This window comes from Semicossyphus pulcher, unplaced genomic scaffold, assembly GCF_022749685.1.
Source record: "Semicossyphus pulcher isolate SPU_LCO1_2020_fin unplaced genomic scaffold, fSemPul1.0.p SCAF_10, whole genome shotgun sequence".
In the NCBI taxonomy this organism is placed as follows: Eukaryota; Metazoa; Chordata; class Actinopteri; order Labriformes; family Labridae; genus Semicossyphus; species Semicossyphus pulcher.
The window spans coordinates 26,667,142-26,692,382 of NW_027211604.1; the positions used below are offsets into that span (position 1 = coordinate 26,667,142).

The window sequence follows — 25,241 nt, forward strand, 5'->3', positions numbered from 1 at the left end:
AGGGTTAAAAATTGAGCTGTAATTGAAAAAAGGAGCAATTCAATAATTCTATCATTATAGTTGATAAAATAGAAATAACACCCAGAATATTTAGTGTGAAGTAAAAATCTGGATTATTCTTTTTGACAATCACAGAGCATCTAGGGTGAATTGTCTCACAATGGGGGCTTTGCAGTTCAGCCTCTAGGAAGGTTACACGCTCCGTTTTAGAAGGGATTACATCAAAACAGCCAAGGAGGGCAAAGGCCGTGTAATTTGGTGCATTTCCACTGTGTCCACAGAGAGATTCTAGCCTGTAGGAATAAAAGCTACTAGCTGCGCACCAGAGAGTGTTCACTGGTTTGTTCCACTCACCCATGACGATCAGCAGCATCTTCCTGCTGCGGATACCCGGAGCCTTCTTCACCTTACACTGGTAGGTGCCCGAGTCGGACGACTTCAGCCCCGTCAGGTTGATGGAGGCGTCGCCGTTCTTGGGGTCGGCTGAGTTGAAGTGGACTCGACCTTTCATGGGGGCATAGTAGTCCTCGTATGCCCTGTCGCCTGAATAGAAGATCACCTAGATGTGGGAAAGAGGTGGAGAAAAGAGAGTTATGAAACTTAAACCTACTTAAAGCGATGTATGTGCTTATAAAAATAAGTCATTCCAGAAAATATATAAAAACAAAAGGCCTTGAAATGACAGTTGTGAGCTTTCTGAAAGCAAAGGCCGTGCTCACTGAACCAACAGAAATCTATGGAGAGAGAAAGCCCCCTCTCTTTTATCTCTGCAGTGCCCTTCAGCCTGGCAGCCGGTGCTGTTCTGCCCTTTCTGTGCTTAAGAGGAAAGAAGGTGGAACAAACAAAGCGTCCACTGTGGAGCCAAATCAACACCTGCTGTGTCAACAAAGACCCCCAAATCTGTCCAAGCACTTCCCCGCACCACACGCTCACACGCACAGTGTGGGTCTCTAAAGTAGCGAGGAAATGCCTTGAAATAAAGGCCAGGTGGAGGCAAAGAGAAACCTCTCTGCTGGTAGCGTGCATGATGGAGGAGGGGAACAACAAAAACACAAGGAAAAGAACAAGGAGGGAAAGAAAAGCAAACAACAATGAAAAGAGTTCCCATTCTCTTTCAGAAACACTGGCGTATTCTTCCACATGTCCTCGGAGACTGTCATCAACAGGCTTTTCTGTGCCATGATCAACACCAGGCGTACGCACAGCAATACCCCTGGGTGGAGAGAAGGAGGAGAGGGGAAAAGACTAAACATGGCAGGAGGAGAGGAAGAATAATGAACCCATCAGAGGAGGCAGAGCACTCAGAGGAAGCACGAGAGGAGCGAAACAAAGGGAAACAGTTCAGCTAGTTGGCTTTCTGCCCCACTTTCAGCTTAAACACTAGTTCCTGGAGTGTGTTTCAGTGGGCGCCATGTTCATCTTGTACATATTATGCACATAAACAGGTAATGCAGTTAAAATTCCTGGTGGCTCCCAGGGGAGGAAAACCGTCTAACTTCAGTGGGGGATCAGAACATCAGCAGTAATAACAGCAGTATGTGAGATCAGACCGTGCAGGAGAGGAAATTAAATTGCCCCGAGCTCAGCCAGACAAGAACTCTCGCTAGCGCTCAACCACTTCACAGGCACACAGATGGGAGTGCTTACACACATGCACACCTCTAGCCAAAAAAATAAAAGTCTAAACTAAACAATAACCTTGAGAATCATGATCCAATGAAAAAAAGAAATCCCATAAAGAGCTGGGGGAATGAAAATGAAAAGGGCAAATGACTAGACAAGCCTGCTGGGGCTGGAAAGGACAGACGACGAGCACCGCCGCTGTCTGCGTCTCGTAACAGGTAGGACGTTCAATGATACAATCGCCACCTGGCCGTGCCGTTCTCTGCGAGGGATCGTGCTGCAGAGGTTAAACAATCAGACACATGTACAGATGAGGTCATTGTCATGTGATGCTGTTGCTCAGGGAGGGAAAAGGAAGAGCCGCAGATTATTTGAGATGCAAAGCAGAGTGGCGATACCTGTGTACTCTAAACAACCTGCAGAGCTCAGGGAGTGCAGCAGCGTTGTGTCTTTGCTCCCACAGAGGCTTTTAACCTGAAAGACTGGAGCTGCTGTCACGTACTTTTATAGGAAAACCTTTGACGGCAAGGTTAAAGCAGAATAAATGAATCAATTCTCCTTCTAAATAGAGACCTTTACACTATGAGGTGATGAGCATTCATGATAGTTACTGATACACAAACAATTCAATTCCACCAAACAGAGTCACGGCTTTACGTTCAAATCCTCCACCACTTTGTCAACATGCACACATTCCTGTCGCGTTATCGTCAGTGAACAAAGCTGCTACTCTCAAGGACAAAAGAGACGGTTTGTAACATAAAGGATAACGCGATATGGTTTTCCTCCTCTATTCACACCACTCAGCTTCAGTTTCCATAATTGTTTCCGTCTTGTTCTCACAGTGGTGGAAAACACTCAGGACACACCCTCCTCTCAGCTCCTCTGTAGCACGGCAATGGGAGCCAAATGCAAATGACTGTTACTGTAGGCACGACTGGCATCTCTCATTCAACACCAACAAAGCAGCATGCATTAGCTATGCTTCACCAGCCTCAAAAAGGCCCTGTTGATATGTCCTGGATATGTGTCAGATGATGCAGGCCAACATTCCACAACAGATACTGCACTGAATACAAATTGTTGTTTCATTACACCTGATTGCATCAATGCAAAGAAAGCACAGCTGGGATGTATTGTGCATTAGTAAGTAGAAGGTTATAAAAGCATGCGTTATTTATGAAGTAGTGTGAAGATGTATGAAGATGAAGAAAATGATGTAGTGTGAAGATTAAAATGTCTTATTTTGAAAGAGCAGGTTAGTATTTCTGCTCGCTATCTTTTATGTTCTTTAAAGTAATAATCTTGAAGATTTTCATGTAAATAAATGTCTGTTAAGTCTCTATCTATCACCGAATGAGGTAACACAATAGTGATTGAGCCTATGGCCCACTGATGAAAGCATTTGCCTTTGCAGTGTAAAGTATTATTACAGACTGGGTGTCTGGTGCGACATTTGTGGAAAAAATCTCAAGCGGCGCCCGGTTAGTGACGCGTTTTCCATCAGCCAGCAGTGGTCGGTCTGCCAGAGAGGGTAGCCGGAGCTAAGCGGCTGCTTTTCCAGTCTCTGCAAGTGTTGCGAGTAAACAGTAATCTACTATGGCTGAACAAACAAAGAACAAATGGATGACTACAGATACAACTTCAACAAGAAGTGGAAATCCAAAGAAGAAGAAACAAACTCGACGCTCAGATGAAGCAAACAGTCTGAAAAGGAAAGCGACCGTCAGCCAGGAAAATCAAGAGTTACAACCGGATCCAACTGTGGACGTCACACATGCAGCACTGTCTGGATATCTGGGAAGTGTTACCGTTTATCGCCATACGTGCCGCCAAAGAGAACGAAACAGAGATCTTCGAGATTATAACTAAGTTTTGCTGAAACATTTTAAGTGTTTGTTGTTTAACAATAAGATTAGACACCTTTCCAAACAGGAAGTATGGCAAGTCTTTTATTTTACGTATCATAGTCTAGCATCATTTGCTGACCTCTTCCTCTTCGTCTCTGGGATTTCAATGAAATGTAGCGTTCTCTTTAGTTAATGAGGATTTAAAGCTACTGTGAGTTTTTGGTTTGTATTGATTTTGGCGCCCCCTGTGGACAAATCTGTACCTTTCATCTCTTTGCTGATTTTGTCCTATACATGCTTAATGGTGGTTTTTCACAAAAAATCTCATCCTGCTTTCTTTAACAGTCATATGTATCACTCACTTTAAATTTTTGCCCTGGAAAATGTAAACAAAGGCAGCGTGCAGTTAATCATTAAATCTGACACCTACCAGCAGTTTCAGGCATTAAAAATAACTACATAAAAATAATCAATCAATCAATAATCAGTAATCAGAACAAATTTCAGTCTGTTCCATAACCAGTGAAAAACTCCTCACAGGAGCTTTAAGTTACTTAAACTTGTGTAAAGTCAGTGTATAATATTTGTCATGTATTAGAGTTGCAGTTCATTTCTTTTCATGGATTAATCTACTAATTACAGGAGAAGTGTCGAGACGTGTGTGTTGCAGGGCTGCTTTGTGGCATGCTACGGTAAAGTGTACTGTGTGTTTGCTGCACGTGCATGTTTTCGTTCTCCCCAACTACAGGTAAGTTTATGCACATCTACATTTTTGCATTTGATCTACTTTCTCTTAGGCTTTATATAGGAGTATATCCTCTCCTTGTCTTGCCCTGAGAGCATGTATGCAAGAGAAATGCTTTGAATTTGTTTTCTTCACATCTACGCCTGCTGTTGCTGCTGGTTGGAGAATAAAATGCTCAAAAACAATCTGGAGAAATATGCACCTTCTCATAACACAATGCAGTCAAACCCACTTCATTTGCACATGGCAGGCACAGCACAGAACCACCTCCCTTTTATAGAAACAGGGCTTCAAGTTTCCAGAGTGACGTGACCCTGTGAACTGATCCTGCAGACGAATTCTCCACTTAAAAGTTTTATCTGATCGTGTCTGTTCCTTTAAGAGCAGCCCTGGATCTTCTCATCGCTCACCATGTGAGCAAAGGTCTTCCATGCTTCTGAGCATGTTGGAGCCTCTAGCTATAAAGTTTAGCCTCCATTCTCATTTCCTCGCCTGACCTCGCAGTTCTGGTCCTGCCAGATCGGCCTAATCCCATTTAACACTGTCACATATATTAAAGCAGCCCCTTGGAATTAGCAAGCGGCTAATTACAAAGAATTCGCTCTGAGCTTCACTTCACCCTGGTTAAAGGCCATACGAATGTGAGCGTGTGTGTATATGGTGAATAAACGTGATAGGTCAAGGAGAACAAATGCGTTCAGGGAGAGATGTCTGGCCTGTTTAAATTCCCACTAAGGTTTGGCAACATTCATGGGTGTGCAGATAAGAGCTCAGCAAAAAGGCATGTAATAAAGACAACAAACTGTGGAAACAGATACAACTGAGATCATTTGATATATTTCTACAGCTGCATCCGTACATGTACAGGGAGAGGCCCCACCGGGGAACCACCCACACTGGATCTGTTATTCCTTGTAGCATCAATGAGATTCAGAGTATTAGGGCAAGGCCAGGAGGAGAACATGACCGATTTAAAAAAATGTAGCCTTTGCAGAATAAAGTCAAACTTTCAGTATGAGTGGTATTAATTAATAATAAAAAAAAATTAAATCAGAGGATGAAATGTTTTGTTTTGATTAGTCTGCACATTTTGACTCTATTCTCAGCAAACATAAAAATAAATCTTCAACCTTTAATTTATTCTTTAAAATGCCTGGCCCTTATTCTATACACCCAACAATAAAACAACGCTATCATGGTCCTTCCTGATGTTTCACTCTGGACATCCTCATAAGCCAATTTGGAAGACATCAGCCAACTCTATTCTTTCAACTTTATTCTCAACAAATCACCATTATTCTCAAATAGATTAAAAAAGTCCCTCTTCTCATTTTTATCCCTGGACCTGAAACTCCTCCACATTTAAGAGAACTGAAATTTACATTTCATTATAAAACCACTGACACATCAAGACTAAATCACAATGAGAGGTCTTTTAACTCCAACTCCACTTCTCCAGTGAATAAGGCTTTGAGTAAAAACAGCAGTAAAGAGGAGAAATAGATGGAGGTAATTGGTGTGGGTCGACCCGGGTTAGCTCAGTGGTCAGAAAGGACAGGGGTGGATGACAGAGACGGAGGAGCCTAATGATGAGCCTGTGACCTATTTCTAACATTTGGCCAAAAAAAGAGAAGAAGACTAAAGCCACAGGATACAGGGGGAAAAAAGAGAGTGGAGGAGAGGGATGGGAAGGCTTTGTGACAGGTGGGAGGTGGGGGAGTGGAGAGCCACGGGGGAGGACCACACCACTGAAATTATCTGTAGCGAGAATCTGTCTCTGTGGTTGTGAAAGGCCCGGGGGAATGAGGAGATCCTGTAGAGTAGCAGTCGTCCCTTTCCATGGCTGAGGGCCATGCTGGAAAGGAAAGACTTTGGCTGTGATACAGAGAACTCCCCTCCCTCCCACTGAGGGACTGTGAGAGAACTGCAGGGAACAAATGCTCAATAGAAGAGCAAGTGGCTCTAATTACATTTGTCTTTTTTTTACTATGTACTTCCTGTCTAACACGGCAACAGCTCGAGGAAATACACACCTAGCACTGACGCTGTATTGCATTTCACCTCTTGCAAATATGGCTGATCAATATGGTAAACAATATGGTCACATTAGTTTTTTCTTCATTGAACAATATCAACATTGATCACCATATATGACTGAATTTATAATGTCGAGTTCTGTGTGGGTTGTGCGGCTCATTTATATGTAGTTTTGTGTGTAATCTTGTGTGTTTGGGGGGTGGGAGATATATTTAATACATTAACAATCTCTAGTTTCCTATTAATGTCTATGTCTTCTTACTATTTTATTACTTTACTTACCTGCCCAGGGACTACAGGCAGAAAATAGCAATTAGCTTAAACCTGGTGTAATACATCTCTCCTTGTTTTACATTAGGTTAATGTTCTTTGTGCATTGTCCCTGCTCAAGTAAAGAAACATGACATAAAATATTAATGCTGCCAGTTTTAGAGGTATCCTTACAGTGACTGAACCCTGGAGAAACCAGAAGCTTCTTTCAGTGTTTCTGCAACATACATTTTGCAGCGGCGGCTCGCTGCTGCTTCAGATTTATATGACGTGTCCCGAAGTTGTCCCGACAGAGATGTCCGCTCCAAATAAACAGTCGTTTGCCCGCTCTCCTTGTCGAGGAAGAGCACTGAAACAGTGACAGGAGTCACAGGATGTCAATCACACCTGAATTTGTTGCAACCAAATAAACAACAGCGGCACCAGTTTACTCCTCAGTGTTCTAACTGCAGAAGAGGGTCCGACATCGGGCGCCCTCTGTCCACACACAATCATATGCAGCTCTGTTACGTAATGTAAAAAATCCTTTAGTGTGTCTCTGTATGTTCCTTCTGTAAATGCATTGATTGCCGCTGTTTATAAAGCTTATAAAAGGCGCACGTCATTTGGTAACAATCGATCGTTTTGATCGCTACGTCATTAATAACGTCCCTCGTGCACACGCTGTGCTGTTTTGAATTACGAGAGAAAATATTTAACTTCTGTGACTTCATTAAACAGACTGCTGATGAAGACAGTCAACAAAGCAGACAGAGAGACAGACAGAAAGAGGGGGGCGGGGCCAGCAGCTGTGCAGAGAGCAGAGGTGCAGGTGTGTTGGGGGACTGAAGCAAAGCAAAGTGATCAGATTAAAGTAAATTGTGAATTATAACTTAATAAGGTGAAGAAGAGAGAACAATTAGAGTGTGCAAGTGGAAGTCTGCATATGATATCATTGATATGCGAGTAATTGAGATTAATTAATTAAATGAATATCTTGGAGACTTTAACATGCACTTAAGTCGTCTATCCCCATGAAGCAGTTCTCTTTGAGCATCAGAGTTTCTCATACACTCTTTAGCAGACACAGGACGTCAAGTGGCGCTGTGAGCTGGGCTGCAGGTAACGGCACAAGGTCAGTTATGAGGTATGGATACATTCAGTTTTCATTGTTCCAGACATGTCTAACAGGAGGAGCTCCTCCTCTCCAAAACAAACTGACCAGGTATTTAAAACGTCCAAATCCCCCCCCCCCCAGAATAAACCAGCTTGATGTTGAAAAATCAGCGTCTCTTTCAACGCTTTTTGGTGGACAGGATGTCAAGAGGGGATGTTAGCAGAGAAGCCAACTTTAGCTCAGTTTTATGGGTTCAGTGTTCTTCGCTCACAACGGTTTTAACCCCCTCTCCAAAACAAATATACCCTGTAATTCAAACCAATGAAACACTGGATAAACTTTTGGCACAACTTTGATACACTTTGGCAGGGCTTCATGGGCTGTGAGCCGAGCTGCTGCTGAAAGCTTGTGTCTCTCTTAACTCACAGATGTCTGATGACTAAAACCCTTCATCTGGTTAAAAGATATAGTTAAGAATTACAAAGAATTATACATTTATTGTGACAGGACTTTTAACAGTAAGAAAGTAGTCAGTTGGAAATGTTTTAATTTCTGCTGTGCAAACTAAAAACTGCAGTTGACTTGCTGTTGTTGTGATCATTTCTAGGATTGGAAAGGCTGTTTGAGCAATTACTATGAAGCAAAAATGACAAATGTTTATCATATTTATCAACATAAATTCCCCTATCATAAGCCTTTTATTGCCTTTCAAATCTTTAAATCTATCTAGAGTTACAAACAGAAGAATCTTCCATCAACGACCTTCTAAAAACAAGAACAAAGCTCTTCTTCTTTGATTTTAGATCAAATGACTGGGCTAAATAAAAGTAGATCGGAGAGCAGACAACTGCAAAATGTACTTTCATATGCTCATACGCTGTCTTTGACATCTAACTTCATCAACACGTACCACTTTGTCCTCATTCTGGTTGTCGGAGGACAGCAAGCTCCACTCGATGTCCAGAGGTCCAGAGTCTTCGGCAGCCAACGAGAACTGGCAGTCCAGCTTCACACTCTGACCGCTGGCCTTCTCTATGGGCGACGGCCCCGAAGTCGTTATCTCCAGACCAGAGGCCAAACCTGCACAGAGACACACACAGAGAAGGAATATTAATGTCAACATTCAGAAAGAGGGCAAAGAATGATGGAAACACAGCGGAGACAATAAGGTCGACATTTATTTATTATGTATATTGTTTTTATGACATTTAAATCAGTTTGTCATTACATCCCAGCTGTACATGAACGTATGATTCTTGGAAATGTATCAAAACATTTGACCTGGACCCAGATAAAAATGGATGGATGGATTAACCAACTTGTCAAGTGTAAATATTGCAGGCTTTTGTACTTTAAAGTAATAATCTCGATGATTTACATAATAAATAATGTCTGTTGAGTCACTATCTATCGCCGAATGAGGTAACACAATGGTGACTGAGCCTATGGCCCACTGATGAAAGCATTTGCAGTATTACAGACTGGGTGTGTGTGGCGACTTTCGCAGAAAAAAACACGTTTTCCATCAGCCAGCAGTGGTCGGTCTGCCAGAGAGGGTAGGCAGAGCTAAGCGGCTGCTTTTCTGCTCTCTGCAAGTGTTGCGAGTAAACAGTAATCTACTATGGCTGAACAAACAAAGAAAAGATGGATGACAATCGTGACAAAGAGTTACAACAGTAACAAAGGGAGCCAACCGTGGACGTCTCACATGCAACACTGTCTGGATATCTGAAGCGTGCTCCCGCAGTTACCATTTTAGGTTCCGCAAAAGAGAACGAAACTAAGATCTTCAAGATTACAACTTTAATGTAAGACTTTTCACCTTCAACCTTTAAAGGCCTGTTGAAGAACACTGCTTTTTAAGACCTTTCAAGACCTGCAGATACCTAAAGGCTCATACAGCTAAAGCAACACAGAGGCTGAGAGCATCTGAATAGGATTTTACCAGCCTTGTTGGACCAGGAGGATCTTTAAGTCTGCACACACTTTAACGTTTCTTGATGAATATGTTTTAAACTTATTCAGGAGGAATTAAGTGTCAGAAACAGCTTGAAAGGAGACTTTTCCTCTCTATTGCATCTCTGAAAACTATGAGGTGATGTTTTTATTACAGTTCATTCAGACTCAGTGACATAATGAAGCTGCTAAAGGCTTTTATTAGAACAAAAACCTCTTCTCACTGTTAATTAGCAGTAATTCAGAAGCGCAACACTACAGCCAGAAAGATCGTACCAGGCAACAATATGTCATCTATTCATACAATTTGATCTTGTTTTCCTCTCTAGCTTTGACAGCAAAAACACATTTCTTTATTTTTAAGTGTGTTTCTATAATAGTTTGTTCATCCCGAGACTGAAGTGGCAAAACCGCAGTGAGCTCCATAAAGGAGGGAAGGACCTGTACTTAAGCAAACACAGACATCGTTCTGCCTGAAAGAACCTCCCTGATGAATAATTACTTAGAGCTGCACGTGTTTATCCTGTTTTTAGTGATACATGACAATGTTCATTTTGAACAGCGTGCAAAATGTCTGACTGAAAATTGTTGTAGCGACTTACTTTACAGGAGCAGCTGTCAAATGTTTTGATGCAGGGATTGTGTCACTCATAAAATAAGTATTGCTACATCTTGTCTGAGAAGTAACTCTTAAAATATGCATCATGTAAATCGCACAGTGAGAAAAGAGACTACCGGAGCAGAACGCAGCCTCGCTGAAGGAACGGTGATCATAATAATAAAGAGAAAATGCAGCCCATCACCAAACGAGAGCAGATTCTTAAGCATTTATTCTTAGAAACGAATAAACATAAATTCCTGGTGACATCAACTGGGTTAAGATTCTCCATTCAGTGAGAGATTTAAGCCGCGGCGAGGAACACAGTCCATAGAGAATGGAGTTGTCACATGCTGCCTCGACACATTAAAATCCTTCTGACAGCCTGCCACCTTCCACTCAGCGAGCGGGGGGAGAGCGGCTTTAAAAAAAGAGAGAAATCACCACAATATGTTGCTGCTAAAAGGCGCTGTAAATGTGTTACACTTATCACCTCGCACAAATGACACCAAACGCACGTAAGTGAAATTTTCTGCTCATGAGGAAAGAGAATTGTCCTCGGCTACATCTGCATCTCATTTACCTGCTTTTCACTGACAGATGGAGCTGACTCTAATGTGCTCGGATAATTGTTGAAGCAGGAGCCAAACACGGCAACTGTAAACACTTAACCTCCTTTCTCTTCCTGGAAATGGCTCTGTTCTTATTACAAGGTTTCCATAAAAGACAAAGAGGGTAGGTGCATCCATGCAAACACAAAGGAATCGTAACTACTGTTTCAAAGTGCATTATGGGTCCTTCTTCTACTCAGAGGGTTTGTACGAGGGCTATAACCACATTTAAACTATGTATGGTCTACAGGAAGTTTATGCCTCTACCTTTGTTTAATTCATTTGTAGAAAAAGCAGAAAGCCAAAAGAAAGGAGTAGAACCGTATGCTAAAAAGAAATTCATGTACCATACATGAGGTGGACAAAAACAGCTATAACACATAGTACAATTTGCACATATGAGAGCTTAGGTTGGCAGGATACGGTGTGGTTTGTTCACAAAGCGGGAGACTCTCTCGCAGTCTCACTGTGCTTTACTGTGAAAAATGACAAGGACATCCAGCATGACAGCACAAAGGTTTGCAAACAGCTTCCCTCCTCCTGTTGCCATCAAACCCAATTCTCTCCAAGCCTCATCAGCCCTCCTGGAAAGGATATCATCATCCAAAAAATACATCTCTCCCTGATAGCATTCGGCGCCAACAGGAGCGTTTTATGTTCTCTCTGGGGAAACCTGAATATATAACTAGTGTTTGCTTTTAATTCACAACACTTGCCAATATATAAACACTGAATGGATGATCCTTAATGAGAGATGTTAATATAAGCATTGCTCACTGTGCAGAACGAATAGTGGGGATGTCTGGAGATGCAGAGGTATAATCATTAGAGATGAAAATACTATTCCATATTCACCGACTATTTTTCAAAGCTGACCGACCCCCATGCACACACACATAAGGAGAGAGAGTGATCCATTTACTTTTTCACAACTCTGTTATACAACTGTTATAAAATGGCAGTTAGCAAACAGCTTCCAGATGCGCTACAGCCACTGTCTGATGATAGTTTGCATTACAACAAGGCGCCTGTAAAAACAATGGAAAAAATAGATTTTTAAGATGAGATAATAGTCGCTTGAACTTGAAAGATTTCTTTATAAGTTCATGGCCCATCTCTAAAGGCGATCGCTCCTGATAACTTTCAAGGAATTTCTGAGGTGCGACTTCATTTAGCAAGGGATGCCATGAACCCCTCCTCCCAGTTTAATATATTTTCGAGCAAGAAATATAATTCAACGTTCCTCCTCTCTGTCCGTTAAGCTTTGCAAAAATGTGCAACAAATAGTCCTAGCTTGGTTGACCAGTCAGACGAAGAGGAGGAGGAAGCGGAGGAATAACAAACGCCAAGTTTGTTGATTTACAAATGTGAGCTTAATTCGTGTCTCTTCAAATTACATTTCACATCAGTCAATCATGCTAATATTTATTTCTTATGTGTGGCAAGTAATGCCACAAGTTTTTGCTAAATATGTACAGGTTGCCAGGCCAGCAGACATGAACCAAGGCCCTCAGCAGAGCACCAACCAAGGCAAAGTCATTTGTACTGAGTCAAGTCAAGGTGACCGCTTAGGACTTCACATATGCAAACTAAATGATATTAAATGTTTCCTCTAGTTGCAATTGGGCTATTCAGGCAAAGAGCTGAAACGTTTCTAGACAGTGGTCCTCAAGGCAAGAAGGGTGTGATCTTCAGGTTGAGGTCCCTGCCTTATCTCATGTCCATCAGCTTCGTTTTGGCCTCATTGCTCACTTTTCTCTGGGCTGTGGTGGGTAACTGAGTGAACAGACACCACGGAGGCTTTCCCACACACATAAAGAAGAGTGACAGTCTCAGTCACACCCACTATTGTTGAAGCGCAGAGCCTGTAAGCATTTGATATGGTTGCAAAGCGAAAGCATAGTTTTATTCCCAGGCTTCCGGTGCTGCAGCTGGTCGTTTCAGCCCACAGCTTCTGACAGACGCCCTTGATGGGAACGATCCGTCGCCTCCAGGAAAAGGAGGAGAAACGGGGAGCACTACAGAGAGAACTGAGATATGTGTCCATCACTGTCAAAACGGTATACACAGCTTGGCATCTGCATGACGGAAAGCTGTGTCAATTCATCAAGCACTTCAAGAGGCCGAGCCATTTTTCAAAGCCGTTTGGATAGTAAGGGGAGGAAAATTGCATTCTGGGAGAAAAGGGGAGTATTCAGCTGGAACAGTTTGTCTCGGGGATGGGTTTCTCTGACTGTCTGATGTACCTGTTAAATAAATGACAGAGCTGTGAGGCGCGAGGCAGCATTTGTTTAAATTACAGCTCAGCCACAGGCCTCTTCTGTTCGGCAGAGTACAAACAGAGAAAAGTTCAATTTCAGGATCTCTTCCCCTCCACTGGTTTGCTTTCAAACCTGCCTGTCTGGTGGCTCAGGTGACAGCAGAGCCGAGGCAGCGGAACGTAAACACAGTGAACAGTGTGCAGTGTACTTAAAAGGAAAATGCAACAATCAATCATCAAAAGGGGATCTATAAACCAGTTTAATCCAGCTACTGAGAGTATAAAGAGAAGTGGTGTACAGTCTAGACCTGCTCTTTTTGTAGTGTCCTCGGATAACTTTGGTTATGATTTGGCGCTTTATAAATAAGAATTGATTGATTAATTGATTAAATAAATGTCAAAACACTTTAGTATCAGGATATCATGTATTGTAATACAGTACAGTTCTTCAAAACATTGATACCCTAACCTGAATATCTTGCTTTTACTTTCAAAGTCATTTTTAAAGGTGCTATATAAATTAAGTTAAATACTAGTATTAATTACTTTACCTGCCAAGATTTTATTTTTTTTGATAATATAGGCAAATGCAAATCTGCTGTTCTGCTTACTGAATAAAATGAGTTTAATTTACTTGGACTTTATGCATATGTTGCTGCGTTCTTTATATTGACAGTTTTCCTACAATTTAGAAATTGCAATGTTTCACCTTGCGTCACAACATACTGAATATTACCCCTGTAGTGTGCTACATATTGAATCTCCACATTCTTGCACCGCCCTGATAAAGAGGTTTCCTAAAAGTGTCAGTAAATGTGCAATGATGGTAGACAGACAGACGATGTTAAAGGACATGGAAAAAAAAGTGATTAAAAAAAGTCCTTAATAAACACATTTTCTGTTTTATATGCATATACAGTTAGGTTAATTCTAGGGGTGTGAATCTTTCAATGTCTCACAATTCAATTAAAATTGGACTCCTCCTGTCCAAAATCAATTCTTGATTCACCAAAAAATTCCCTATTTGTTACAAAAGGGGTGCAAAGGTGATGTAGCTTTTATATTTGAGGCAAACCTAAGAAAGGTATCATTTGTTTTTGCTTAATGAGTGCACGGCAAACAATGCATGCAGCCGGTTTGCCGTGCACAATCCGGCTGCTGGTGAAAATTTACTTGGGATGAAAAAACAACGTTTGTTTATATTTTTGAAAGTTTCCAATCGATTCTGAATTGTAGAAAGTAAGAATTTCATTTCTGACATGAATCAATTCCTTTCAGCACCCCTAGTTAATTCTCATGATGATTTCTGTATTTGTGTTTCTGCTCTTGCTTTTCTGACCGGTTTGAAGCAGGTGGGCTCATCTGGAAACAGGTGAGGTCATTTATTTTTAAATACCAAAGTCAGCAACACCTGACTCGCGCTGTGATGGCGACACTGTGATTTATTGCTCATGTTTCCATTTACTGTCAATAAAATCTAATCAAACCACACACACACAGTCCTGATGAGGCAGCTTTGATTGTTGCTTTCTTTGTCATTAACAAGTAAAATGACAGATGAAATAGTTATGATTTGTGACATGTTTTAAAAGGTCAAAACACAAAACTATCGATAAAATATCCAGTTCGATCAGATATATTTCCCAGCCCTAAAACTTTATGTACGATCATCATCCTCAGCAGTGAAAGCATGTGTGAGAAAAATACAGTAGAGCATTTTTACACTTATGAGCACCCAGATGGCCGTCCTTTCCATGCAATATCAAATCACTGTAATGGAGAGAGAAGCCATCATTTTAATCATTTTAATGAAAAGTCTAATGAATGGGCCTGTAAACACAACAGGAAGGAGGGAGATAAAGCTTACGTGTCCAGCTGAGCGCAGTCAAATCTGAACACCAGGAGTAAACACAAAGAAATAATGAAGATTACATCCTGTAAAATTGATTGATCCAAACAAAACCCTGAAGTAAAGTAATTAATCTATAACCCTGGTATCACCCTGGTGATATTTCTCTCTGCAACATTGAACATGTATTACTCAGCGTGAAACCATCAAAGTTAAACTTTCAAAGAACTTCCTTTGGTATTTATAATAACAGATATAAATCATGAAAACATATCTGTTTTAATCAGTGTGGGTGTGGTGTAATCATATTCCATTGCTGGTGGTAACATAATCAAATATTCCCACTAGTGTTGGGCGATGACCAAATTGGAATATGCGGATGTTAAGAGTGAAACATCCTGATGGACGATGATGTTGTGTTTGGGTGGGGACATTTGGTATTTTCTAGTATTGTGTACACAGAGAGCAATGTAGCAGCAACATTATGGCAGGCTGTAAAACTAAAGTCTCAAAACCACCACAAACCACAAAAGTATCTGTAATAGAGGCAGAGAGAAGGGATAGAAACAAAGGATAGAATGACGTCAGACAAAGTGAGGCAAGACAGCTCGACTCCAGTCTGCTGCTCTAGCAATGAGTGTCAGTGAAGTCAGCTAAACTACTTTTAAACCAGACGGTGGTTAAGTAATGTAACAACCTGCTCTGCTGCTGTTTGAGACACTGTGTCACAATGGGAATTTTAGAACTGAACATGACTTCTCTGACTGTGTTGAGTTTTCACAACAAAGATGATGAAGGAGGGCAGGAGAACAAGGGTCAATGGTGAACATTAGACTAATGATGGCTGATACAAGAGTTTTGTGTGGTGCTGGACTATATAAAAAAAGGAACAATAGACAACATAGTCAACAATAATAGGGGAAGGTCATGTGGGTGTAGCTTTTGATATCTTACCATTACTGTGGTATAGGACTCTGGGGTCAATAGCCTTCGGGAATATGTGATAGCACTGTCAATTAGCCCAACCTTAAAGTTGTAATCTTGAATATCTCTGTTTCGTTTTCTTTTGCGACACCTATAGTTGTAACTAAATGTTCCTGGCTGACGGTCGCTTTCCCTTTTAGACTGTTTGCCTTCATCTGAGCGTCTTTGTTTGTTCAGCCATAGTAAATTACTGTTTACTCGCAACACTTGCAGAAAAAGCGGAAAAGCAGCCTCTATGCTCCGCCTACCCTCTCTGGCAGACCAACCACTGCTGGCTGATGGAAAACGCGTCACTAACTGGGCGCCGCTTCAGTCGCATCAGACAGCCAGTCTGTAAAACTGAAAATGCAAAGGCTTCATCAGTGGGCCGTAGGCTCGATCACCACTGCATTACCTCATTCAGCGATAGATAGAGACTCAACAGACATTTATTTAAATGAAAATCTTGGAGATTTGATTCAAACGTTGCTTAAACCTGATTGGTGAATGAAAGTGTATGACACTACTTTTTTCAGCTGAGTCCTAACTACTTAAATTCAGTAAGAGGAAGCCAGAGGAAAAAGAGAAATACAGCTCACACATAAAGTAAGCCAAATGGTTAAACATATTGTGTTTATGTAAGCAGCCGTTACTGAATCTAAAACTGCCTTTAAGATCTCAGACTATCATGACTAATTAAAAAATAACAGCCTGTGACAAAGCTAGCCAAGATATTGCAATCTAGATGACTGCTGGTCAGAACAAACACTATAATTCAACATAACCACTAGCTCCTCATGGCGGAGTAACACAAACAACCCTGTAAGCGTGCTCAAAAAGGTAGGTCACAGAGTTAATAAGTAACTCTCAGCCATCAACAAACACTGCGCACACAGTTTGTGAACTCTGGGGCACGTGACTCGGAGCAGAAATGACTTCACAGAGCTCAAAGTCTGCTTCGTTTAGACGGCGCTCCACATAATCACTGGCTTATATAGTGTGACCGCCAGTCTTTATTTAGAGTAATGGCAGCAGAGCTAAAGTAAACTGGCCTTCTTCCTTGAAGGTAATATAATCGGATGATGAGAAACCATCATCACAGTCCAAGGAAAGTATGAAAAATAGACTGTAGGTAAGCGAAGTCAAGCATGGACACCAGACACACAATTTCCTTGAGCTCACTGTGTGCTTAATGTGCATCTTACTGTACGTGTGTGTGTGTGTGTGTGTGTCTGCACAGTAGGGGGAGGGGGCACGCTGGCTAATTAAAAACTCGGTCTTAATAACTATCCATGGTCGCCTCTGTCTCTGTGAGCGTCTCCACCACTGTCTGACACAGCACATCCCAGCGTGGTTACTGGGTGACCGGGAATGAACAAGAGGAATTCAGGGTGTCAGCGCGCTCCACCCAGTACCCCCACTCCCATTCACTCCCCCAGCCCCCCCTCCTCACCTCTCTGTCCCTCCCTGCCTGTCCTCCTCTGCTCTAACACACCCCTGATTGTGGAGCTTCAGTCCCCTAGACTTCCAATTCTCTCCGGCCCTGCTGATTGTAACCCACCGCCGCCACCCACCCACCACCCCCCTCCACCTTTGTCGGCATACAATGGGGAGCGAATCCTGTCTCCTGGCAACCAATCCCTCGGAGAAGGTTGCGATGGTGCTTAAGAGACGGCATGAGGGCGAGAGAGAGGGAGTGAGAGAGAGGGGTTAAGTAGGTGAGGACAGAAGGGAGAGTAATGAAAAGGAAAGTTAACGTTAGCTCATCATTCAGGAAGAGCTTTGTGGAAGTCAGCAAACGCCGCTCAATTCTGTCCTGGTGAAGCACCTTTAGAAATATCCACATGCTTTTATTAGAAGGGAACACTGACACAGTTTCACCAGAAATTATCTTCTTTTTATCAACGTGAAATAAATAGATCTTTTTGGCAAATGGTAAGCAGTCTGGAGACCTCATATGGGGCATTTGTCACGACATTTTAACAACAGACTTTGAGAAGACCTTTCTCCTGTGTAGCCCAGAGATCTGAACATACAAACAAACAGTCTTGATGATTTTTGACCAACATTGGGCTGGGTTTTATGGCCAATGAATATGATCACAATATTTTTTCACAAATTGATCAAAGTGTAACTTCATAATGCTTTCAGTTTGAAGGGTATCCTGTTAAAGATGGACGCCTAAAAAAAGCACAGTTCATTCATTCAACTTTAGTGTAGTTTATTAACATGCATTAGGTTTTCTATTTTACATTTTTAATAGGGATGCACCGATTGAGAAAATCAGGGCCGATACAATTTGTAACTGTAATTCTCGTAATTATTAATGCCCTTGTTGGATAAGGGGCCAACTTAACTTTAATTATAAATTAATTAATTTCTTCAGGCTTTGAGAAAGTATGAATTAAGTTCAGCCGATGCATCAGTACATCCCTAATTTGAATTTTTTAAGGCTGTATTTTTCTCTTCTTTAAGGAAAAATCATTTAAAAAGGTAAAAACACTGAATACAGCAGCCAGTGAGTCTCCAACCATCTTCCACAGACACATCAGGAGGGACTGCTAGCTGAGCTGCCACTTACATTAGCTCAGCTTGTTTCTCGTAGCTCAGCTTGTTTTGGGGTTGTTGTTGTTGTTGTTGTTTTCTACCTGGAGCAGAATTATCTGCAGAGGTCTCATATTTCGAGGATAACTAGAGCTCACATTCAACCTCATTTTGTGTCCCTCTGATCCACTCATATTTTACACCGGTGCATTTTTCCATGCAAGCAAAAAAACTGCAGACTTACTAGCTGTTGTCTGCTGCATTACAGGCCGATTCATCCAAATTGAGTAAACTGTGTAAAGTTTACCAACGTTAATGCATTACGCTAAATAGATTTAGTTTTATCCCCCAGCTGTAGACAAACATACACATGAACAGTAGAAACATCAACCTGCCATTGCTCTCTGGTGTATGTAATGGTGACAGTGTTGCTCAATCACCTCAAACCCAGTCTGACATTTCTATCTGTTTCTTATCCGCTGGCATTTACACTGCTACAAATATATCTGCAATGAGCTAACACTAGCTTGGCCAATTCATCCGCCTATTGTAGCTCTTGTTTGCAGCCACAAGAGATTAGTTTCTCAGTGACATGTACATGGATTTCTGAGCATGGATACCATTTACTCAGAAGTGTTCTGTCAGAGGTCTTCCAGTCAGACATGAGGTTAAGCTGTGCGCTGTAAGGAGCAGCTTCAGCAGACAACAATAAACCCTGAAACCGGGAGACAGTTTGACAGGCTAACCTCTCCTGACCCTTGTGCTAGCCAAGCTAAAGACCCTCAGAGTCTTGGCAGGGACCACAGCGGTTCATAAGCCTCTTTCTCCACCCTATGACCTTAAAGAGCATCCTTGGGAGTAAAGTCTGGAAAGCCCAGTCTTACCATGGGGAGATAAAGGTGGTGGCTATTTCGGGCTCACAACACCAACAAGAAAAAGCTGGCTGGGTGAGAGAGGTCAGTGATGGTGTGCTGGGATTTACCTTTGTTTACCTTCTTTAAGGTTGGCGTCTCGTAATGTCATGTGCGACTGGTCTGATGTAAGCCTCAATGGCTATGACAGCAATGATTTAGTATTTCAGGCAAAGAACTACGATCAAAGTATGATATGTATAAATGTTTGTGTGCAGAGAGTGTGTATGTGTAGGAAGAGGTGTGGGCAGATGGATCTAAGCATTAAAGCCTCGGGAATTCTGGCATCAAATATAAAAATGCATGGATGATTTCAAAGTTAAGAATCTCATTAAGCGTCTACAAGAACCATCATGAAACCTAGTTTAAAAAACAGCTCAGGTTGTCTTTGGACTATTTCTTAACACCGTGTTAGCATAGCATTTGATTGATGTCTTCCTTGAGCCGTTAGAGTCAGAACCAGAGGAGGAGGCAGAAGCCCTGTCATTTGAAAATGATCTAACTTAATTGTATCATGGTATTAAATGGTGAATTACAAATTGCTTTGCTATCCATATCATAGTTAGCAGTTAGCACACACACGCAATGTTGGCTGATATGCCCCTATTTGTTCTCAAAGCTACGAATGCAATGCTAAATGATGGCTTGGTATCTTTAAATAGAGCTATATTACTGCAGATCTTAAGATAATTGATCGGCCCACACTTAAGTCTCACAGCAGCTACGGACATCAATAATCAGCCTAAAAGATGCTGTGAGATTACTCTGATGGAGGTGTCTCCAACAGGTAGCTCAGTCACAGACTCACAGACAATAAATGCACCCTGAAAGCCTCTTCCCACTTCAGTTCAATCAATTACACTGATGTCCCACCCTCTCCAATACAAAATAATAGGATCAGCTGTCAATAAAAAACGATGCTGCTCCTGGCAAGTTTGTGAACGCCTGAACCTAACCAATCACAGCAATGTTGCAGCAACCTCCAGCGACAGGTCGGGTCAGTTACGCTGAACGCTAGTTGAGCTAAGGTGAGGAGTTAAGTGCTGTTAGCCTGTTTAGCCAGATTTATGATGGACAGTGAAGGTGGCCACGCCAAGAAAAAGCAGAAAACATACTCCTTCCACGGGGAGTGGGAAAGCAAGTGTTTATTGATGAATGTGAAGGACGAGTGTGTGAGCCTCATCTGTGGTCATCAACAAAAGAATCAACATGGGGCGCCACCAGCAATTACAGCCCTGCTCTAATGATTGCTCTGTGGTATTAAGGGCAGAATTGTTCTAATAAATATACGAGCATAACTTAATTAGCAATCAGTTGAATTTAATTTCTAACACTTTTTAGATTTGTTACTGTTATGTACATAATGCCAGAAATGACATTGTTCAAAGGATATTGAGGATTTAATTTTCAGTAGCTTGAAGATACACAAATTTGAAGTGAATCTTTTTCACTTAAACAACCCTGCAAGTGGAATCATTTTCAGTGTAGTGCTCCTTGAAAACACAAACACAGAAAACTGTTTTGAAAACAGAGATTTCCTTCCAACCGAGTGAGAAGAAAGCATCTCACTCACAAGAACAAAAACACAAACAGTAAAGCAACAACAAGCGTGACAGAGCTTTGAAGAGCGTGGCAAATCTTCCTGGATGGGCAATGATGGTGGTGGGTGTGAACATTAACAATTCATGGTAAAATAACAGTCTGGGGGCTCTGGACTGAGAAAATTAAACAGCACAGACGCTCTCTTCATCACAAACAGTCGGGACAATCCCCTGTGACCGTGCCGAGGAACATCAATTATTTCGGGCACAGCAGAGGATAACTTCATAACTTGGTCTCTGCTCAAAAAAGAGGCTGTGAATGCTCGCCCCAGTGCCCCCGCTGGAACTATTCAATTTGAAGCAATGTGGGCGCCCTGAGAGCCGGAGAGCTCGGCCGTGGTTTATTTAGTGTTGCAGAGGGCTGGGGCTGTTGAGCCATAGTGATTGTGCTGTAATGCAGCCTGAAAGCTCCACTTGCCACACAGAGCTGCCATCAATTCCCAGCGCGATGACCTAAAGGCTGTTTTGACATAATTGAACATTAAATGATGAAGGGGTGACGAATGACAGGCACTTTACTCGACCGCATGAGCATTTGACAGCTTTTAGACAAGCCTGTGGGGGATGTGGCCGATGCCATTGCAATGGACGTCCATGGCGACCAATTTCTGCACATATCCATGTACATCCACACTGACGGAGGCAATAACTCTGATTTAATTAGTTTTTATGTGAAAGCCAGGGCTTACCAATAATCCTTTTAGTTCTCTACATAAAATGAATCCCTGCAGCTGCTGGTAGAACAATATTTGAATTTATATACATCCAAATTAGGTTTGTAATTCACCATAAGGTTGGGTAAAACTGATGTCTCTACTGAGGGAAGAAGGGAACGACAGGAAGGAAGGAGAGAGAGAGGAAAAGGAGAGACAAACTCACACTCCTGTGACTCTTCATCCTCTTACAGACACATTACCTCTTTGGTTTGCAACACCTCATATTTAATTCTGCCAAACTGAGGCCTGTTGACCTCCTCTAGAAACGCTTCTCTTTTCAAAGTAGTGGTAGCAAAACCGAAACACACTAATGAGTGTAAAAAAAAAAAAAAAAGGCAGTCATCATTGCCAATTTACTCCGGCTGAAAATTGGACAAGGTACAAAACCTCATCAGACTTGTTTATTTATGCCTAATAACTTTTTAGTTTGATATGGCAGACACATTTGACAAATGTTAGCATTTGTATAAAGCTAAAAGCTATTCATTAGGAAGTCTCTTGGAGGTCTCTTTGGAGAACACAGGGCTTTTATTATTGTTAATGCAAAGTGAAAGTGTAAATGTAAGTCATAAAAGCTTGGGAAGATTTTGGAAGAACCGTTTAACAAGAGAATAAATAGTTCTTACATGCAGTGATGTTGATAGGTTTTCAATGTAGTGAGTCCCCAGAACCCAGGGGTGGTGATTTAAGTGGGTCCCTGAGAAACTGAATGGGTCCTGAATAAAAAAAAATGTCTTCAGAAATTGTGGTGTTAAACTTGCGTTTGATGTTGGTATGGTACGATATAGTTATAATTAATGGATATATTCACGTATGTTCAAAATGTATCTGAAATTAATAGATAGAATTTCAAATCTTTCTAAATATTTGATACCTGTTTCTAAACCACAGCAACAAAAATAGAAGTGCTAGGGAATATAAAACTGGGTAATCTTCTTGATTCAACATACAGTATATGCAGAGGATCTGCCCTATGTCTTTATTTCTATTTTTCTTATTATTTTGCTGTGTGGGACATTTCTCAACATCAGTCACTGGGCAGTGGTCTGGAGCTCAGCCAACAGTCCACAGGTCGGGACTACATGAAAACGTACCACCAAGAGGTCTCTCTGGTCTGATCTCTGTCTGTCTCCAACAGACACTATTGTAACTATTGCATCTTCATGAGACGTAAATGGGACTTTGCGTAGTTCACAATGTCTCGTTCTGTATGGAAAAGATGGTAATGAGTTAACTGCGTCCTTTTAAAGTTTAATGCGTCAGAGACGCAGGACGCGTACCTAGCAACATCACTGTATGTGATGCAAACTAGACACCTTTTTCTTGTTTTAACATTATTTTTTCGGCCACTTCTGCCTTCATTTATAGGACAGCTTTAGAGAGACAGGAAACATGGGAGGAGAGAGAGGGGGATGACTTGCAGCAAAGGGCGAGGGTGGGAGTCAAATCTGCGAGCACCTATGAGGACATACGTTTCATCATCTCCCCACCTCCTATGTGTTCAAAGATAATGCTTAGTTTTCTACTTATCAGGCCCTTCGTATCCCAAAAATCAACGAGACAGTAGAAATCCCAAACAGAGGCTTACGTCTCAGGAGGTTAGTGGCTGGCAAATCAAAAAGGTGCAGTTTTTCTTGCAGGGACTCTTAACTCATTTTTAGAAAGCATTAGCATTTTACAAGGCATAGGACAGTGAACTCAAGCAGGTGCCGGTTGTCCAACCTCTCCGTCTCCATGTATTGTTCTAAAGCAAGACAAAAACCACTTCCAGCCTCCCAGGACTACCCTACATCCTTTCCCACCTCAGTGCCCCACATCCCCCCGTGGGAGGAGGCAAATTTATCTAAAGAACCCTGAAGAGTCAGATAAGAACCCCCAGTGTCTCTGAGACCTGTGGAAACACACACACACAATAAACAAAAGGCCTGTGTCCTTCAAGATTTGTGGAAGCCCAGGGACACACTGAGATGGTGACAATACGGGGGGGCTGGCTGTGCCGTAAAGCTGATAGGCAAGACGCCAGTCCAGGGAGCAGCACAGAGATAGCCCACTGATAACAACCTCATGGGAAACAACAGAAAATGTGCCAGTGTGGTCATATGAGCAGGAAATTAAACCAGACTAGAGGCAGGGGGACATGAGTGCGCTGTATATGAGGTGTTTCAGAGATACGCCGGTGTGGCTTGTTTATTAAAATGGCTGTCTGTCAGTAGATGTGACAAAGATGAGAAACAAACCTGAAACAGCTGAAGTATTTTCTGCACTCAGAGATGCCAAAGAAGTAATTACAAAATCATGTCCTCCACACTTTGTAGGAGAAAAACAACGAATGAGAAAACTGTTCCCTGCGAGCAATTAGCCAACACGTGAAAGCAGTTTGCATGACTTGGGAAATGGTGCAAAATAGAAAAACACACATAAGCTGTTTCATCTTCATTACAGGAGGAGAGGGGGACGGATCAGGTAGAGGATTTAATCAATCATCAGCCAGAGTTTAATGGAGGAAGTGAAAGCAGAGGTGTGACACAGCAGGAGGTATTTGTGCAGCCACCAGTGATATTAACATCCCTGCTTCGTCTGCCACCAACATTATACATTATCTTAGCATTAGACTTTAACCTGACCTTTCACAGACATCAGACCTGATGTCACTTGCCAGAATATCCTGGATGACGCTGCTCACAAAAAGCTTTTACTCACATAATCTGGACAGAGGATCAGAGGCAGGCTTCCATCACATGTCGGTGATGTGATGAAATGCACTTCTGATCACGTCCCAGGTGGTTTAGGAAATGAAAGCCAAAAAATGTGCACCGAGTACAGTCGCTTTCCTAAACTTTCATGTAATCTAGCTCTAACAGGATTAGGCTTGCTGTGGGAGTCAGTGTAACCGGTGTTGAGGCATACACCAATTACATTACCTGCTCACCACTCCTCGTATTGCTGTTTTTAAAGCACGGTATCATGACTAAGTCAGACGACAGTCTGCACAGTGATTTACTGAAAGTCTGCTCTCTCTAAAGCAGTAGTAGCAGAGTCACAGCAGAGCAGCAGGAGTCTGATTTCAGCCATCACGTGACAGTACAGTAAGGAGGGTTGACTCAGAGCCATGCAAAGAGGCAGCTGACCATCAAGACGATGGCGGAGGATCTGACGTTTGCAATCACGATGATTCAGGCGCCCAACAGACGGCAGGCAGAAAATACCTTCTGGACAGAACAGGATGAAAAAACTGATGGCAGAAAAAATTGGCAGGACGGCAAAAGTTTTAAGGTACTCGTTGAAATCGCAGGTGTTTTCTCCTTCTGTGTAGGAGTTATGTAATATCTAGGGCTGTAACACTCAGAGTTTTTACAGTGGAGTGGGATTTGGCTGTTCAATACAAAGCTTCGACTATCCATGCCTTGTTCTTGAGGCACACCAAGCTCCTATAACTGCCTACATAAGTCTCATGTTTTATTACGTTGGACTTAAAAACAATTCCAGCTGAATACTTTCAAAGTGTTTCGAGTTACGTCACCATTACTTTGAACAATGATCTTTAACGGGATGACGGTTTGATCTATTTTCTTACCAGATCTGTTTGAGGGGACTTTGTGGATAGAAACCTC

At 41.9% G+C, this 25,241-nt stretch overlaps 1 protein-coding gene across 1 annotated transcript in view; it reads right to left on the minus strand.

Annotated features, from left to right (window-relative positions):
- cxadr (CXADR Ig-like cell adhesion molecule) overlaps nt 1–25,241 on the minus strand; it is a 60,930-nt gene that overhangs the window by 14,543 nt on the left and 21,146 nt on the right. The window contains exons 2-3 of the mRNA XM_069677014.1: nt 8,532–8,701; nt 355–559 (exon numbers count right to left, since the gene is read on the minus strand). Of these exons, the coding sequence (XP_069533115.1) occupies nt 355–559; nt 8,532–8,701 (375 nt within the window). The remainder of the gene's footprint in view (nt 1–354; nt 560–8,531; nt 8,702–25,241) is intronic.